This window comes from Erpetoichthys calabaricus, chromosome 10, assembly GCF_900747795.2.
Source record: "Erpetoichthys calabaricus chromosome 10, fErpCal1.3, whole genome shotgun sequence".
NCBI classification, from domain to species: Eukaryota; Metazoa; Chordata; class Cladistia; order Polypteriformes; family Polypteridae; genus Erpetoichthys; species Erpetoichthys calabaricus.
The window spans coordinates 65,441,381-65,461,427 of record NC_041403.2 but is presented as its reverse complement, the minus strand read 5'-3'; the positions used below and the strand labels follow the sequence as shown (position 1 = coordinate 65,461,427).

General features: G+C 37.2%; 1 protein-coding gene across 1 annotated transcript in view; it reads right to left on the bottom strand.

Annotated features, from left to right (window-relative positions):
- LOC114645215 (BMP/retinoic acid-inducible neural-specific protein 3-like) overlaps positions 1–20,047 on the bottom strand; it is a 294,652-nt gene that overhangs the window by 152,275 nt on the left and 122,330 nt on the right. Inside the window, exon 4 of the mRNA XM_028793103.2 lies at positions 14,168–14,358. Coding sequence (XP_028648936.2) covers positions 14,168–14,358 — 191 coding nt within the window. The remainder of the gene's footprint in view (positions 1–14,167; positions 14,359–20,047) is intronic.

Genomic DNA, 20,047 nt, shown 5'->3' with positions numbered 1-20,047 from the left:
GAGAACATCAAATATATGGAGTAAGTTATCTAGTGGTGTAGCCGAAATATTTTGGACATTTGGACATGCCAAATGAAGACAAGCTGATGAGCTGCATTAGTCGGAATACTAGGCTCTTGTCAAATCTTTTCTTACACGCTACTGAGGTTTATAGTATTCACTGTTTTGCAGATTTTTTATTTAGCTTTTTAATGCTGATACCTTCAAGGATAAAACTACAGATTTGCTCAAATTCTAGAAAAGTAAATTGATTGCATTTATTTATTCTAACCTAACAACTAAAGGTATAATTGGGCGTTTAAATATTAAAAAGACTTACAGTATCTCAGGAAAAATTTCAGCACTCTTTTGTTGTTTTTAGCTATATGTCCTGTATCAAGACTTTTTTTAATGGTTTTTAATCCAAGTTTTACATTAATTTATAAAAGAAGGTGAAAAAATCTCATTACACTAATGGAAATTCTTTTACAATGGTGTTCAGTTACAGTGGCTCAATAACCTAAAGGTTAAGCTTGTGCAATTTAAATAATTACAAGATGGTCTCAATGATAAAAAAAAAAAGTTGCTGGTATCATATTTCAATAAAAAGGAATTCTTTTGTCATAGCTTCCAAAATGTTTTATAGTTCAGCTGCTGTTTCTGCTGATTACAGACTATAAGAAGTAATGAAAATGCAAAAATGTGTAGGAGAAAGAGCTTCCTAATGAAGTACAGCACAGCATACCATTTAATTAAAGATGCTCTTGAGTGTAAAAGGCAGCAAAACATAACAACTCCCAGGCAATTTAACAGGCAATCCACCACTTTTTATTTTTTATAACCTAATGCCAACTATGGAATTTACCACATACAATATTAAACTTGAGTTATATGCCAGTTATGAGATTCCATCCATCCATCATCCAACCCGCTATATTCTAACACAAGGTCATGGGGGTCTGCTGGAGCCAATCCCTTCCAACACATGGCACAAGGCAGGAACAAACCCCAGGCAAGGCACCAGCCCACTGCACGGCACACACACACACACACACTAGGGACAATTTAGAATCGCCAATGCACCTAACCTGCACGTCTTTGGACTGTGGGAGGAAACCGGAGCACCCGGAGGAAACCCATGCAGACATGGGGAGAACATATAAACTCCAAGCAGGGAGGACCTGGGAAGCGAACCCGGGTCTCCTTACTGTGAGGCAGCAGCGCTACCCACTGCACACCGTGCTGCCCTATGAGCATCCTGGTAAAATAAAATCTGTGCAAGAGGATGAACTGCACATCTCTTGCTTTACTGAAACCAGTGCTTAAAGGAATGGTCTCCCCAAAATTATATTTATTTTTATGTTATTTATCCCATGTACTTTGTAGTGGTTGCTGAGAAAAAAAAATGTAATCTAATTTTTCATAAATAAATTCCATGTTGAAGTATCAAACTGGTGACCAGTTCTGGACAATGGCAAATGATGTTAAAAAAGTTAATGGAAAAAAGAAACTCATATTATATAATCCACATGTCTGTTTTCTGTTTTAAAGCCAAAACATGCTAAATGTGTGATTTTTTTGCTAAAATATTATTAACAGTTACTTCCTGAAAATGAAGCACTGAATAGCAACAGGAAAGATGTAATTCCCGCAATACAGTGCATTTGAATTAAAGACAGAATTCTTGATCAGTGAATGAGGGAGAGAGGCAGATCTTTAGTTGAAATGCACAGTTATTGTGGGAATTACGTCTTTCCTGTTGACATGCAATGCAGAGTTTTCACAACGTATGTTTCATAGACATTTTTAACATCATTTGCTGCTGTCAAGAACTGGAAACCACAGGGCTTCACTGAGTTTCAATCTTCAATATGTAATTTCTCCAGGAAAACATGAAATACATTTTTTTCAGCCACCACTACAAACCAAATGGGGAAAAATATCATTTTAAAAAAATAACATTTTTGGGTGGAGTATACCTTAAAGGATATGGGTATCCTCAGTGGTGGGCTGTATAGTTACAAGTTTTTATGACAAAGCTCCTGTGAACAGCTATTAATGCACTTGAGTGTTACAGACCTGAAAACATTATTGTGTACAGTAATCCCTCCTCCATCGCGGTGGTTGCGTTCCAGACCCCCCCGCGAAAGGTGAAAATCCGCGAAGTAGAAACCATATGTTTATATGGTTATTTTTATATTGTCATGCTTGGGTCACAGATTTGCACAGAAACACAGGAGGTTGTAGAGAGGCAGGAGCTTTATTCAAACACTGCAAACAAACATTTGTCTCTTTTTCAAAAGTTTAAACTGTGCTCCATGACAAGACAGAGATGACAGTTCCGTCTCACAATTAAAAGAATGCAAATATATCTTCCTCTTCAAAGGAGTGCACGTCAGGAGCAGATAATATCAGAGAGATAGAGAAAAGCAAAGAAATCAATAGGGCTGTTTGGCTTTTAAGTTTGCGAAGCACCACGGCACAAAGCAGTTGAAGGCGGCAGCTCACACCCCCTCCGTCAGGAGCAGACAAAGAGAGAGAGAGACAGATAAAAACAAACAACCAAAAATCAATATGTGCCCTTCATGCTTTTAAGTATGCAAAGCACCGTGCAGCATGTCGCTTCACGAAGCAGCTGCACAGAAGGGAGCAAACTGAAGATAATCTTTCAGCATTTTTTGACAAGCGTCCCTATCGTCTAGGTGTGCGAACAGCCCCCCTGCTCAATCCCCCTATGTCAGGATCAGAGAAAGTCAGCGCAAGAGAGAGAGAGAGAAAAGTAAGTTGGGTAGCTTCTCAGCCATCTGCCAATAGCGACCCTTGTATGAAATCAACTGGGCAAACCAACTGAGGAAGCATGTACCAGAAATTAAAAGACCCATTGTCTGCAGAAAATCTGCGATATATATTTAAATATGCTTACATATAAAATCCGCGATAGAGTGAAGCCGTGAAAGGCGAAGCGCGATATAGCGAGGGATTACTGTATACCTAGGCATTAGCAGTACAGACTTTATTAACTTCTTCAATGAGAAAATTAAAAATATAAGATCCCAGATCTCTGCATCACAGTACAAACCAAATACTAGCTTAGCAGACCCTGTCTCACGTTGCATTCAGCACTTTAGTCATTTTAATCCTGTAACTGAGCAGGAAGTCTTAAGTTTAATTTCTAAAATGAAGCCCACTACTTGTTCCCTAGATCCAGTGCCAACAAAACTAGTAAAAAGTGCAATGGATGTTCTTGCAGCGCCTATCCTAAACATTATCAATAGTTCATTATTCCATGGCACAGTACCTGATGCACTAAAAGTGTCAGTCATTAAACCATTACTTAAAAAGTCAGACCTTGACCCACATATACTAAATAATTATAGGCCTATTTCAAATTTACCGTTTCTCTCTAAAATACTAGAAAAAGTAGTCGCCAGTCAGCTTCAGACACACCTTATGCATTACAATTTATTTGAGAAATTCCAGTCTGGTTTTCGCACTGGTCATAGTACAGAAACGGCACTAACACGGGTTGTAAATGACATTCTGATATCCTCTGATGAAGGAAAGTCCACTGTAATTATGTTGTTGGACTTAAGTGCAGCATTTGACACCATCGACCATTCTATTTTACTGCACAGGCTAGAAAATGATGTTGGGCTTACAGGCACCGTGCTCGCTTGGTTTAGTTCTTACTTATCAAATCGATTCCAATATGTACAGAAATGTGCTGACAGTACTCCATCATTATACACAGAAGTTCAATATGGTGTCCCGCAGGGCTCAGTACTGGGACCTTTACTGTTTTCACTTTACATGCTTCCACTGGGATCTATCATTAGGAAACATAATGTTAATTTTCACTCGTATGCAGATGACACCCAGTTATACCTTTCATTTAAATCAAATGAAGTTTCTCCAATGTTGTCTTTAATTAGTTGTGTTAGTGAATTAAAGGAGTGGATGAATAAGAACTACTTGTCTTTAAATACAGATAAAACAGAGATGTTAATTGTTGGAGGGAATGATGCTGATCACAACAATATTTTGTCCTCATGTAACTCAGTGGGAATCCCAGTCAATTTTACTGAATCAGCCCGCAATCTAGGAGTTATCTTTGACTCTAGCATGTCATTTAAAGCGCATATTACAAAGTTGTCCAAAACATGTTTCTTCCATCTTAAAAATGTTAGGAAATTAAGGCGCTTTTTAAATAAACAGGATTCTGAGAAACTAATTCATGCATTTATCTCTAGTAGGATTGACTACTGCAATGCGGTGTTCACTGGATGTTCAAACTGTTCTTTATACAGCCTCTAGTTAATCCATAATGCGGCTGCAAGAATTATTACAAGAACAAGAAAATACGAACACATAACTCCAGTTCTTAAATCCTTACACTGGCTCCCGGTTAAGTTTAGGGCAGATTTCAAAATCCTTCTTTTAACATATAAAGCATTAAATGGTCGAGGTCCGGCTTACTTGTCTGAACTTATTATGACTTACATCTCAAGATGCCGGTCTGCTTATGATTCCAAGGATTAATAAAATAACAGTGGGAGGTCGAGCTTTAAGTCACAGGGCTCCTAAACTGTGGAATGGTCTGCCTGCTACTATAAGAGATGCCCCTTCGGTCTCAGCTTTTAAATCCCGGCTGAAGACTCACTACTTCAGTTTAGCATATCCTGACTAGAGCTGCTGATTAACTGTACAGACTGCATCTCTGTTGTTAGTCATTAGCACTTAAACATAAGTAACATGACAGTTATAATTGTATACTAACCCTCACTTATTCTGTTTTTCTTTTCGGTACTCAAATGTGGCACTTGGTGCCATGGCCCACCTGCCAAGTTGTTTTGCCTGCCTAAGGAAAAGTCATCCCAGATGGAGGATCGCGGGAATCGTGGGAAAGAGGGGTCCTTTCATCGGATTGGTTGGCCCAGCACTGTTTCAGCCGTGGAATGGCCAAATGGGGGAGGCAGCTTGAAGGATGAGGTCTCCAGGACTCTATACAAATCCAAATCTTATTATGGGATATATCATCTACTGTTAAATTCTGCTCTGTACTTCTAAAATTTATATTTTTTATTTCTTACTATATTGAGAAATTGTTCTGTTCTGTGTACTGCATTGTATTGTATTGACCCCCTTCTTTTGACACCCACTGCACGCCCAACCTACTTGGAAAGGGGTCTCTCTTTGAACTGCCTTTCCCAAGGTTTCTTCCATTTTTCCCTACTAGGTTTTTTTTGGGAGTTTTTCCTTGTCTTCTTAGAGAGTCAAGGCTGGGGGGCTGTCAAGAGGCAGGGCCTGTTAAAGCCCATTGCGGCACTTTACAAAAAATAAACTGTATTGTATTGTATTGTATTGTATTGTATCTGCCAAACTGGTGAACCAAATAGTCTGAAATTATGTTATACCAGTAACGGTGCACTTAACGATAACGTGCAGTGACTACACTTGACTTGAGCATTCCTAGTTTTCATCCTCTTTTTCTGGTATGTTTAGCATTCATTTGCTCAGAGGTTGATGCACTTGCTGTTTCCTGAGCAGCTCTTCTTCTCTCCACCCTAGCGGCCCACTTCTTCTCTTTTGTCGGCATCTTTTTGTGTTAAAACTGATTAAGTCAGTGTTTGTGTTGCAATTACTTAGTGCATTTTCCTTAATTTTTCACTTAAGCTGGCACTTAAGTCTTCAATCTGCCTCAAGAATGATTTAATATATGAAGAGGTAGGGGAAGTGACAGCGAAAGTAGTAGGGAATGAGAACAGTGCCCGCACGCATGCACCACAGCTGCCGAGAGTTGATTCTACAACAAAAATAAAATAAAAATAAATAGAGGAATAACCTTGGAGGATAGTAGATGTCATGTAGTATATGTATACCAAATTCAATAGGTCAAATGTTTTGCGAGCTACAGGTGATTTAAAATCCTGGACAGCCAAACTGACCAGCCATGGTATAATCTTATATAAGAAGATAATATATTTTAAAAAAACTTTCATTATGAAAGCTTCCTGTCCATGCACTAAACTCATTCCAATTTCATGTGTAATATAGCTGATTATTTATAATGTAAGTTTAACAGAGGAGCACAACAGCCTGCACAATGCCATTGAACTGAAATTATCTTTCAGAATTTTTTATTAAAATAAAGCAACCAGAAAGAATAAAGTATAAGAAGTCAGTTTTTGAATTAAACGACCCCCCCCCCCCCCCCCCCACACTAGCCCTTCCAGCCAACCAGCTTATCCTAGCCCAATCCAACCCACTCAAGGAGGTCATCAGGGGTTTCAGAGATAAAAATGAGCAATCTGGGGGCACAAAAACACTGAGGTCCCCAAATGGGGGGGAATAAACAAAGGTATTAACACTGTACAGAGGACAATCAGAAGTCAAGAATCAAGACTGTAACATTTTGTTACACGTTAGTTGTACTGCACAAAGTATATGCTGAAGTGCAGTACCAACTTACCACTTCATTTAAATATGAGAAATAATTTCTCCTAATTTCTCCTAATCATAATCATCTTTTAATATACAGAGGTAAACAATGTCCTGGAGGGCTGCAGTGGATGGAGGTTTTTGTTCCAACCCAGTGGTTTAATTAGAAACCAGTCTTTGCCAATAACAGATCACATTTAATTGTATAGCTTGGTTGTGTTTCGACTCTGCCATGTCTGCTCATTCTTACATCATAGATGTTTTCCTTACTAAAGATATTATCCAAATGAATTGAAGCCTAAAAGGGATCAGTAAGTCACCTTTTTTTCTTAAATTTGTGTCCAAATATTTGATTAAACCAGATAGTTCATGCTGAAAACAAAGCAGATTCCTTTGTCATTTCCATCTTATATTTTAATAAGAATCCATTAAAAACAGTGAATGGGACTGTTAAAGAGTAAAATAAGAAATTAGGGATGGAAAATCTTAATAAGTGAGACCACTAAGGTGAAGCGTAAATAAGTGCTTCACTAGCAATAATTGACTTCTCATTAAGAAATTGGGTTGGAACAAAAATCCTGTGGCCACTGCGGCCATCTTGCACTGATGTTGCTCACCCCACTCTAAAATAAGGTTACAAACTGAATAAAGTTGGACAGCACATAGTCGGGGAAGTTACAAACATATAGACATTTACTCATTTGACGATGCAACACCCACTACCCATTTGCAGATGGTAAAGAAGAGACTCCTTAGAATTGGAAAGTACACTTTATCCAGGATATGCTACAAAATTGTGGAGAAAATCTAGCCTTTGCTAAGAAGAATCTTCAACAGCCAAAGAACAATTGAAGGAATTATGAAACCTGCTTAAAACTTTTATCTGTGAGAAGATGGTGCCTGTAAATTTCAATGGAGTTGAAACCATCACTGTGGCTGTGGTTCCTCACAGACTGCCACAGACATAAGACAATACTGGTGGATGACTTCCAAGTAGAGACGCTGAATTTACTGGACAAAGATTAAGTGATGTTGTTAACACTCTTCCTAACTGTAGTATGGAAAATTAGGATCACATCTCTAGACTAGAAAATGAGGATGGTCATCTTCACCTTTAAGTTTGTGAATTATTAGTGTAATTCAATTACAATAATCATACTACTGTTAAATAGTAGTATATAGTCTGTATATTTACTACTATATACACTACTATTCATGAAAACCAAATATTGGACACTGGAGACACATTTTGTTAATGGCTAAGAGATACGCATTGTAGAACATTGAACTAAGTCTTTTCCTTTGCAGGATTAAATGTGGATAAATGGTGCTACACTAGACATCTCTGAATTTGGTGACAGGGCTGGGTTATAAATGTATCTAACATTGTGCTCTGCTACAGTATGTACAATATCATATTAAATGTTGCTTGCATTTGCTTCCAAGTCTCAGTATACATACAGTTGACTCAGAAAGCATTCAGACCCCTTTACTTTCAGCACATTGATATAGATTTAATTTAAATAGATAAATTTGCCATTTGGCCTGTCAACCCACACACAATAACCCATAATTACAAAGTGAAAACATATTTTCACAGAGCTTTGCAAATTTATTAAAAATAAAAAGTGAAATCTCTCATTCATATAATTATTAAGGCCCTTAATTCAGTACTTTCTATAAGCCTCTTTGGCAGAAAATAGAGCCTGAAGTCTTCCTGATTAAGTCTTTACAAGCTTTGCACACCAGGTTTTGGGTAGCTTATCCCATTTTTCCTGGCAGATCCTCTCAAACTATGTTAGATTGGATGGAGGGCATCTGTAAACTGCCATTTTCAGGTCTCACACAGATGTTCTATGAGGTTTAAGTCTGGGCTTTAGTTGGGCCACTCAATGACAATCAGAGAATGTTCTAAAGCTGCTGTCTTGGCTGTATGCTTTGGGTAATTGTCGTGCTGAAAGATGAACTGTCGCCACAGTCTGAGGTCACATGCAGGTTTTCATTATGAACCTTTCTGTATTGGGCTTCATTCATCCCTCCATCAATTTGGAACCAGCCAGCCTGTCCCTGCCACTAAGAAGCACACTCATAGCATAATGCTGCCACCAACATGATTCACCGTAGGCATGGTATTAGGCAACTGATGAGCACTGCCTGGTCTTCACCAGACATAGTGCATGAAGTTCTACCCAAAGAGTTTAATTTTGGTCTCATCAAAGCAGAGAATCTTTTGCCTCATGCTCTCAGAGTCCGAAGGGGCCATCATATGCCTTGTATTTAAAAGTGTCTTCTGCCTAGCCACTCCACCTTAACAGTGATGCTGAGATGGGCTGTCATTCTGACAGGTGCTGCAATCTTGCCAGAAGACTTCAGAACCTCTGTTAGAGTGAACATTGGGTTCATGGTCACCTCAATCTTCAAAGCCTTTCTTAACCAACTCAGCTTGGTCTGATGGCAAACTCTAGAAAGAGTTCTGATGGTTACAAACTTTTTCCATTTCACAGTCATGGAGGGCACTGTGCTACTGGGAACACTCAGTGTTTTAGAAATGGTTTTATCCCCTTGCCCTGACCTAGGTCTCGCCACATCTTTACCACAGAGGTCTACAAAAATTTCCTTGAACTTCATGGCTTTGTTTTTGTCTTGTCACACATTGTGAATTGTTGGAACTTCTATACACAGGTGTGCGTCTTTATAAATGATGTCACCTTGCCACAGGTGGACTCCACTCAAGTTCTAGACTCATCTCAAGTATAATTAAAGCCAATAAGTCGCACCTGAGCATATTCTGAAGTGCCGCAGCAAAGAGTTTGAATACTTACATGAATGAGATATTACAGTTTTTGATTTTTAATAAACTTGCAGACACTTCTGAAAAGTTGTTTTCACTGCCATTATGGGTTGCTGAGTGTTGACTGATAGTCAAAAATGAAGTATCCACTTAAAATTAAATCTACAAACATAAATAAATGCGCATGAAGTGAATGGGTATGAATACTTTCAGAGTCTGCTGAACATTGAATACTTTAAACAAATTCACACTTTTGAGTGAACGGAACTTGGCCAATGGCCTGTGCCAACATTTTTTGTGAGAATTTCAAAGATTAAAAAAGGCACATTGGAGGGAACCTGTCATGATCTTTTTTCATTTTGGAGTGCTGAATAGCCTATTTTTTGTTGTTTTTCTTTTATTTATGGTCATTTTTTGTACTGTTATGTCATTCTGATTCCATTGTGCACTGTGTCTATGGGCAGTTTCTAACTGCCGAGGCACAGTTGTTTAAGAGTTAACGCATGACATGTCAGATGCCCTTTATTTAAGAGAGAGGGTTTTTGTTAAGTATTCATTTGAATTGTGCATAAAATAAATAAAGATTCTTTGTAAAGAAGCATGAACATATATTTTTCTTCTTTTTGTTTAATAATTTCTGGCTCACGGTCTAGCTCTCTTGACTATAATTTTATAGGTTTGCAATATTGCAAAAGTTTGTTCAATAAATTGATCCTTGCTTTTCTTACAGGTATGATTTTAAAGTAATGCTGCCTTCAAGATTGATGTTTTTTTTTGTTATGGTATCCATTTTAAGGGCCTAAATGTGCTGCTGAATAAATTAAGGCGATAAGAGTAAGACCATAAATGCCCAACTTAATAAACGCTATGGTCAGAGGGCAATGGAGAAGAGGAAAACAAAAACTCCACCCATTGAGGACACCGGAGAACATAAACCTCTAGGTCTTCCAAGGCCAAAAGGCACCACTGGGCATTGTAACAAGCATAAATATGTCTGTGTGATTATTGTTTACAGCAATGGGATGAGCTGCAGAGTTTCATGAAGCTCTTTTATGAATCTGCAATTGCAAAACTGAGGTCAAAGTTGCCATCCAGAGCAGCACAAACTGCCTCCTCTAGGTTAGTGGAAAACAGATCACTTTATAGAAAATTCAAGCTTTGATATATGAGACATGAGTGAAAAGTGTGAGATTAACAAGCAGATCAGTTTACAATTGGTAGTGTATGAATCTTCACAGTGTAAGAGATTGCTAGAGTTCAACAGTTTGAAAACAGGAACAAAATGACACTGAGAGGTGTAAGCAAGTAGCCAGACCATGAAGACCCTGCAGCTTGTGTCCTTTGTTGGGCTACTGTAACACTTGATCAGTTCGATTCTGTTTATTCTTAAGGTGCTATTGACTGAGTATGAGCTACAGTAAGACCTCACTCCTGCTGCCTATCGTTTCATATTGTGTCTGCTTTTTTATGGATATTAAATGCATCATTGTATTGCTATGTGACAGTATATTGCTCGGTAAAGCACTTTGCTATAATGGTCTATTGTAAAAGGGTCTATTTAAGTACAGACTGAGTGATCGAAGCATACCGTTTTGAAAACTGAGCACAAATGCAAAAAACAGTCTCAATGCTGCATTCCATAAATGTCAAAACTTAAGTTCTTCTCTTTTTACAGGGTTTTGAAGCCTAGTTTTAAAACCACGGATAAGGTTCTGATTTTTTTTTAAATGTTCTCATTGTTAGTGACCTGCACCATGTAGAAGTTCCTACTGGGATAAACAGGCAGCATTTCCATAGTGTGGCCTATAGATCCCACCCTCATTTTTAGTTTCCATCTTTAGCAAAAAAAAAAAAAAAGAAAACAAAAGAAAAAAGACAGCAGAAGAACGAGAGGCTTGATGACCAGCCTTTAAACAGCATGCATCAGTTCACCTTACCACCTACTGTCCATTTGCAAGTTATGAGTAATATCTGTAGGCTAACACTGTAGCACATTATTGCTGCTGGCAAATTCTAATTCTTAGGAAAGTACTAAGCAAATAAAAAATCAATACAAAATACTACAGCTGTACCATAAATAGTTTACAGTTTCACATCTTAATGATTCAGGTCAGTTACCTTCAAGGCACTTGTGTAGGAGAGAAACACTTCACTTTATTGATGACTTAAAAAGATTTTTTTTTTAACGAAAAGTATGACTTTTTGCCAAAACATCACACACTGTACAATTCAGATTTCATTTTACAATGCCATTTATTTTAATGTCTCCTCCAACTCAAATAAGCCTCTTCTTCAAAATGAGCTGGTTAACCATCTATAGTATTCATTAAAATGTCTTCCATAGACATCTTTCCCTGCTTCTGAACTCCATGTCTCAAGTAACTCAAGCATCCCAGACTGCTGTGAATTAGTGTTATGGTTACTCTAAGAGATGATTTTGGCTTCTCACTGATGACCACCAAACAATGGTGCAAAACAGACAACATACTTGAACAGAATGCCACTAAAATGAATTGCCTATAATAGACGGTGACCAGTGCTGCTTTTTTGTATGACTATACAGAAGAAAGTAGGGTGAGATGACACCTTTTATGCTGGTGTGCCCCCTGGTGGCCACAAAGCATCAATACACAGTCATACAAAGTAGTGGAGTATTGTACCGTGTTAGGAGAAAGTGGGGTGAAATGACACCTTTTATTGGCTAACTAAATAGATTACAAATGCAGGTTTTTAGGCAGCTAAGACCCCTTCATCAGGCCTACTTTCTCCTGTATCAATCTATGGATAACACAGTACAACGCTCTACTGCTTTGTATGACTATGTGATGATGACTTATGGGCACCAGGGGTCACACCAGCTCCCCAAACACGACACAGACAGACACCAGGCACAAGTCCTGCAAATCACACATTTAATTTTTCCTGTTGTGGGAAACCCTTTCCTTCGCTCCCCAGCTGCACAGCACAGTACACCAACACCAAGAGCAGTGAAGCACAGCAAAGGTAGTTTCTTTTCTTATTCTACTCTATCTCTGTTGATCCTTTCACATCCACTCCTCCTCCAGCAAGCTTCATCAACATCATCATCATCATTCTCCTCCTCCTCTAGACTCTGGCTCCTTGAGTGAAGTGAGGAAGTGAAGTTTATGCTGCATCTGGGAGCACTTTAGGTGGCTCATCAGTATTATCTGGAAGGACTCCCAGGTGTGGTGAAAGGCCAAAGTAGGGCTCTGCAGCTCCCCCTGTTGGCCCCCACAGGAGTCCTATGGGAATGTGAGGCACCAGTGCAACCCGGGGGGAATGCCATCTGGGGCCTCTGCGGGAGACAATGCCCTGTGCATATCTACTTCCCATGTCCTTCCTTTAAGAAGGCGTCCCGGCCAGGTAAGGGCCCTGATCATCCATCACACCATCAATGAAATCTTATCACCAATCTTATGACCCTTCATGACAGATTTACCTGATGTCATTTTGCAACCAAGTAACAAGTAAACACAAATATTTCCAGGGAAAGACTTACACTGACCAAAAAATGGGATTACACCAGTTTACCAGACACACAAATGGATGAATGGATATTCTTAAACACTAACATATGTTCATATTGTACTCTAAGCAGATGATTGTCTTTGTAGAGGAGCTGTTGCATAAAACCCCACAGAACATCATGCAGTACCTGTTTGAATCAATGCAACAAACATACTTGCATTACTATAAACCATGAGGACTTTATTTGATATTCACCATCTTTATGAACCCTGACGTCATTGCTATAGTTTTGTTATTTTTATTTCACCTGCTCTCTTAATCAGGTTTCATTAAAATTGAACCACTACTTTTGAATTCAATGATTATTTGACAAAGAACATTTAATACGTTATATTCAGAACAGTGTAGTTAGCTGAAATTCCATGATCCATATATTTTTTTTCCTTTGTTTGTTTGCTCCTCAGCTCTAGAACTAAAATGTTACTGCTGAAATAAAGTCGACAGTGATTAACACTTCATTACACTAATGGCCACCATAACTGACACTCACACATTAAAAAGTTTATAATCCTTAATTTGTGGGGATTTCCTATTTGCTAGCTTTGATTTTTGTTCCAATGGAATAGGAAAAGGACAACTGTACTCTTTGTAATTCCAAAAAAAAAAAATTGTCTCTAAAACATACTTATTTGTTATTTTGACAGGGGAGTATTTTCACACATGTATACATAAGAGACAACATACAGTACATAAACAAAATAAATTAATAATGATTTTTGTTTAACTTTCTAAGCAAATCCTTTCTGGAGCTCCTCCATAATTATATAGACAATGTCATCTGGTGCCATGAATCATTTGTGGCCTATAATGCATGCATTCAATTTCAAAAAAACAGCTTTTCCAAAAATTGAACTGAAAACATTAAAGCACAAAGGACGGGCATCCACATGAAAAAGAGTGAAATTTCAATGTGCAGTGGCAATTATAAAGCAGATACCAGAAAATAATGCTTGTGTTTAGCACTGTCACACAGGTTTCACTTTTGACAGCTGTTCATATATTCTATTTGTAAAACATCACACTACTTTCTGCAGCTTAAGCAACAATAAGGAACCGACTAGTCATGAAAAATTCAATTCTGTTAAAGACAGTCATGGCTCTTCGAATAAGAAGTACTCATTTATATGTGAACCTCAGGAAAGCACCGGGAGAAATACAACAGACAAATGGCCATTTTTTTTTTATAAATCCTTTCCTGTACATAAACAATCACAACAAATATTTGCAGCATTTATTTAATAAATGAAAAAAAGGCAATTGTGATCCTATAATAAAAAATAAATAACAGTTAGGCACTTACTCAAGTCATACCAGACAACGTTTCTTGTGATAAATGATCAGATTGTGCAAGATTTAAGTGATTTTTTTTTTCAATTTCATTTTCCATTGAAAACCAACTGATATACTTACCACCTAGCGTAGCAGACTGTAAGAAGTGTGTTCCATATTTCTTGATGATGTTGTCTGTGATCTGCTGGAGACTAGGCCTGCGTCCTAAGAGCCGTATGGTAGCAATGAACTCAGGGGTGAGTGGCAAAGCTGATCCAAGAAAATCTCTTCTCTCCACAGCCAGACTGTTCACCTTCCACCGACCAAACTCTCTGAAAAGAAAATCAAAAGGATGCCAGCCTTTCAACTTGCATTGCGAAAGACATAAAAAGAAATATGAATGCTATATACAATGGCCCCTTTAAACTGTCGGCCCTTTTAGTCATTCTAATTAATTAAACTTCCTAATTTACATGTATGAGAAGGTGAAGTGTGTTTGATCGATGCGCTGGAATGTTATTATGAATTTTTTTTTTTTGAAAATGATGGTTGTATGTGGGAAGCAAAGAATTTAGAGAATTTGCCTAAACATTGAAATGATCCTTTCCATATTAGAATGAAGAACTTTGTCTATTGGGTTACAAACAGGAAGAATGCTGGAGAAACTGTTCTTAGAATTTATGCAAATGTTGTACAATTATTTCAGAGTAACATTAAATTAAAACATTAAGTGCATATGCCCAGCAGGCAGCCAAATCAATAAAAATGGTCATGGACATAAGAGCAAATGATACAGTATGTGACAAATAAATGAGAGTGTTCTAATATAAAGTTTTAAATGTCAGAAAGAAGAATATGAAATACATTTAACAAGGGTGATATTTAAAGGTAGGATGTGCACTGTATGACAAAGACTTAAAGCAATGCACACCCTGTGTTCACATTTAGGTTTCACAGTTGGTTTGATTTCTGAGAAAAAGCCTTCTTTTAGGTCACTATGCTTTTCTGACAGATCTTAGCTTCTGATAATTATTAACTTCGTTTTTATACTGTGATTATTAATTGTTCAGAATTTGTATAAGAATTAACTTGTATCATTGTTCTTCTCTTTGCTTGTTTGTATTGCTTGTTGGAGATTCACTTATTAAATGTAAATGAAGCACATTTACTGTATACATTTAAAGGTTTTATTAGTATCACGTATAGAGAATACAATGAAACTCTTACTTGTTCTCATGTGCTAATCAACATGTAACTCTGTGGTGCCATGACTAATGAGTATGACAATCTTACCTGAAAACATCTGCATTCCTTACCTAAAAAGTCTCTGAACAATGGTTACCACACTACCATTAGGTGCAATATTAATTTATCAGATTTGGGAAAAAAGTGACAGTAATAGCGGTATACTGGAATTGCTACCCATCTAAGATGGGTTGAAATCTAAATAATCAACAAAGACCTCCGCATTAAAGTTTGCAGTGCACCATGCAATGCACATGTGTCTGTTATATGCCATTTGGTATGGCATTCGTAAAAGCAGTGTTAATGTTTGTGATGCGCCATCTATTGGAATGACAGAGACATAGCAATTGGATGGACACACAGATAGACACACAGACACTTATCTTTTTGTTAAGATGAATATGTTCATTGACCACTCAGGCCTAACAAATTGTTAAAGAACTTGTAGAACTTGTGTAGCACTAAAATTAAATGACCATTTGTGGTAATTTTACCACCTTTTTGAAATGCAACTATTGCCTGTACCAGGTACCTTATTTTTAAAAAATACGCTCAGGACCATGGACATTAATTAATCCCTAGCTTAATTAATTAGGACGCCTGTTGGTTAGGTTTCTTTGACTAGGAACTGTCTTATTGCTTGTCACTCAGATATAAAGAATATTTTGAGATTACTGAGTGGTATGTTTTGTTCACCTCCTATACTGGTGGCTATGGTTCAGTAAGGCAGCTATCTGTTACATCTGCAGCTAACACAAAAGCTTTTAAAGTAAGATTTGTAAGTACCACACCGGTTCAAACAGTGGCACAGTCTCAGCTTTCAAATGAGTTTTTGTTTGAATGGATTACCTACTGCTATGGTTTTAATTTGTTGTGGCTTGGGAAATCATTTTGCTTGTGTGTGGGAATTTCAGTTAGCATTTATGTGTTAATATGAATCTAGAATGTCATTACTAGTGTCGTGCTTTTATATTTCAGCATAACTGGAGAGAGTCACAGCCTCAAGAAAGTTTTTGGAAAATGATTCCATTAACTTTTATCCTTATGAGTGTGTTTACAACTTTGAGAATGGCTCCCTGCTTTGCAAGATTTCTTGTACAGTGCCTCTTCCTGTTCCAACCATTTTAGAAAATAATTATTGTCAGCATCCTGACCCACTGTATTTTCTGAGTCATAACCTGTCTTATGACTTCAAGGTGTCTTAAAGATTCTGGTATGAAACGAAGTAAAGAGGCAGGGTGCAATTTTTCTTCACTTTGATTTTAGATTAGCTCCTCGAAATCCATTTATGTACTGCACTTTGACAGACTGTCTTTTATTTTGCCCTTTCTTCTCAAAAATCCTCCTAGTCTGATCTATTGCTCCTCAGTGCTATAGAGGCCAGACCACTGTCACTATATGAAAATAAGTCCAAATGATAATCTTAAAACAGGAGACGGATCAAAGGAGCAGACTGCTGTTTTTCTCAGAAATAAAAGACACTTAGTAAGTGATACACAAACTGATTCTCAAAGGCCAGCTACCAACCGCAGACTGAAGTGCTTAAAAAGATCAGAAAGATAAGTTGATCATACAAAGCACAATCTAACAGCTACATTTTACAATGCACTTGTGATGCCACAGTTTTAAGACAGTTGCCTTCTATAACAAACAGAGTGTGTAAAGAAGAGCCACAAGCTTTATTCTACAAAGACTATGAAATGGAATCTTAACAAGCAAAGGGAGACCAATAAAATATATTGACAAATATGAATAATTGTGAAGGAAATAGCTGAAGGAAACTGTTCACTGACAATGTGCCATCAAACTATAAATTAGTAAACAATATAATTTACACAAATAATACAAAGCATTTTAGAAGAATTGGAATTAATGAGCTGAATGGTCATTATAAATGAACAGCTCCTTTTTCCTACTTTATTTCTAATTTCTTTTATCAAAGGCATTATGGTAAAGTGACTACTGAGATAAACATGTAATTGCTAGACGATAGCCCTCCATTAGTATGTAGTTCTGCCTGAGTTTTAATGGTATGACTACAAATCTCTGAATAATTGTGCTTAAAGAATGTCATGTAAAAATGCTCAAAATGAATTGCACCAAATAAATAAATTAGTAATATTAAACAACACCTTTTTAAACAGTAGTATGGAGTTTTAATTACAATTTCCTTTAAAGCCACACTGTTCTTAATGAAATACACACATTAATAACACTGTCTAAAACTCTCAATACTCCATACTCTAGAAGCTATCTACCCATTTTCTAAATTCTTGCTTTTTGTGTCATTCCATAAAAAGAGCAATCGTTAATAATATTTTGGTGTTTTCTAGGTGGCAGACATTAGACCCATACTAAACACAAACTATGACTTTGACTTTTGACTTCTTCTCATTAAAAATCGATATTTACAAAAAAAGTACAGAGGGTATTACTGCAATCATTTGGTCCTAAATAAAAGGGATTAAAATTAATATATCATTAATTGATGTATTAATTGATGACTTGTTGCAAATGAAAACCGCTCTGGATACTAAGTGCAACACTGAACTCAGAAACCAAAAGCATTAACATAGTGACAGAAACTGAAGCAATAAATAAAATTAGGATGATCCAAAAGGAGCCAAAATGAATTTAACCTGCAAAGTATCTCAACACAAAAACATGTGGATATATAGTAGAAATTGTTTCTGAATGCAGCAATTAGTAAACTCGCTTGATCAAGTCCAATACAAGGTTACCATTTAATCTAAAATGTTTTGGGATATGTGAAGAAACTGAAGTACCCACATTAAACTCGCACAAAATCACACTCACGCAAAACTCCATGCGGACACTGACTTACTTCATTGGTCCTCTGAGACAGCACCAGTCCGCTAACCCTCTAGAAGCTATTTGTCCATCTAGCTATCAGTCCTTTATCTAAACACCACAGTCCATTCAGAGACTGCAGGGATGTTAACTAACCAGACTTGAAACTAGCTGCTTGCAATATAATGTTTAATAAAATATAGAACTATGGCCATGCAGCAGAAAGCAAATTTTAAATGAGGTCTGTGGCTTTCCTGTTCTGAGATGGTAGCCATTTTGTATTTCAGCTGCTATTCAAATGGGAAGACCAAGAAATCACACCAAATCTTCAAGAACTTTATCTTCTAATGAATTTTTACTACTTTATTTTGAAATGTATGTTAGTAGAGAATTTCTCTTTTTCTGTGTTCAGGTAATCTCTTTTATCTAAAATGGCACACGATCACCTGAAATTGCAATGTGAAAATCCCAAGTGAAATAAAATCCATTACAGGAACTGCTACATTGAATATTTGGTTTCCTGTCACAGAATTAAGAGGGATAGTCACAAAGAGTGTCACATATATAATCTGTAGCTGAACATTTGCACCTCCCTGTCAAGCTGTGCAGCTCAGTCTCTTTCTTACCAAAATACTCTCCCAGACATATTAACAGCAAATCTTCTGCCCATCCAGTGTTACCTCCCTGTAGGTACCCTTTAAGCTTACTTAAAAGAAAGAAAGTGTCCACTTTTATTTCTCTCACTGAGGACAAGTTATTAGTTATGTTCCTTGAATCATCTTAAATGCAGAAAAGGCATTAAATGAAACTCTCCCCAAATGCCTTGACTATGCATTTAAAAAAAAAAACCAGCAAGATCAAAAGGGGTCCTTCAAATGATTATTCCACATGTTCAACTTGTTCAACAGTCTTTATTGTTAAAATGGTCTTCTGCTGAATCCACAACAGTCTTACAAAACACTTTTCTTAACCATGGGCTCCTCATTTAACTGCTTTGCCATCAAGTGCCCAAAATTCACTTTCTAAGTTAGTTTCTAATGAAATTATATGTGTGATATGAGAAATGGAGACTGTCTCACTATAACCCTGAACTACATAAACAGGATTGACAATTAACAGATAAATCAAAAGTACAATATTATTGTATTACTGTAGTTTAATTTTGTTCCAAGAATGCGTTGCCTAAATTCTTCTCTGTTCTTTCCTTTACTTTCCTGAAACTAAAGTCATACCTCCCAACTTTAAGGCCCTTAGAATGCAGATTGGTTGGAAAGTAGGAAATCATCTTGGCACAACTCCAGTATGGCCCAGCCATACCCCCTTCTTACAGAATCCTGCTTTTGTATTGGCAGCAGGCCCATCTCTTTTCAGCCATGGACTTGCTGAGGCATTACCATGCTTTCTGACATTTATAATGACATTGAATTCAGAAAGTCCCAATTACTCAGGTCCAGGTTTTCTGTTCCTCCTTCTTCTTTCTTTTCTGAACTTCAAATCAGAACAGTCCTTAAAGTTAAATGGGATCTCAGTATCCACTGTACTCCCTTCCCTCCCTCTTTATAAATTTTCCTGTTTAGCACCTCCAAACTTTATGGCAGTATCATCCCTTAATAAAAGATTCAATCTCACAGAATGACATCCTTTCTTCTCTCCCCATTTTGTGGAAAGCTATCCTTAATAACTTAGCATTTTCCAAAACTCCAAATTATCAGCATAAGCATTTTATATTTGTACAACGCCTATGCCTCACCCCTCACAAACTCTGTGGTATGACCTCCCTTTTGTCACTTGTGTCCTTTAACACTTTGAATGTGCAGTATGAGTTAACTCGTATGTCATTGAGGCTGTCAAGACATGACGTATGAGATAACTCGTATCTCAGAATACAGTTACTATAGACACAGCAAACTTGCTGGAGATCTTAGTGCTGCATCTCAGTTACCTACAACAGTACTGCCATCTAGT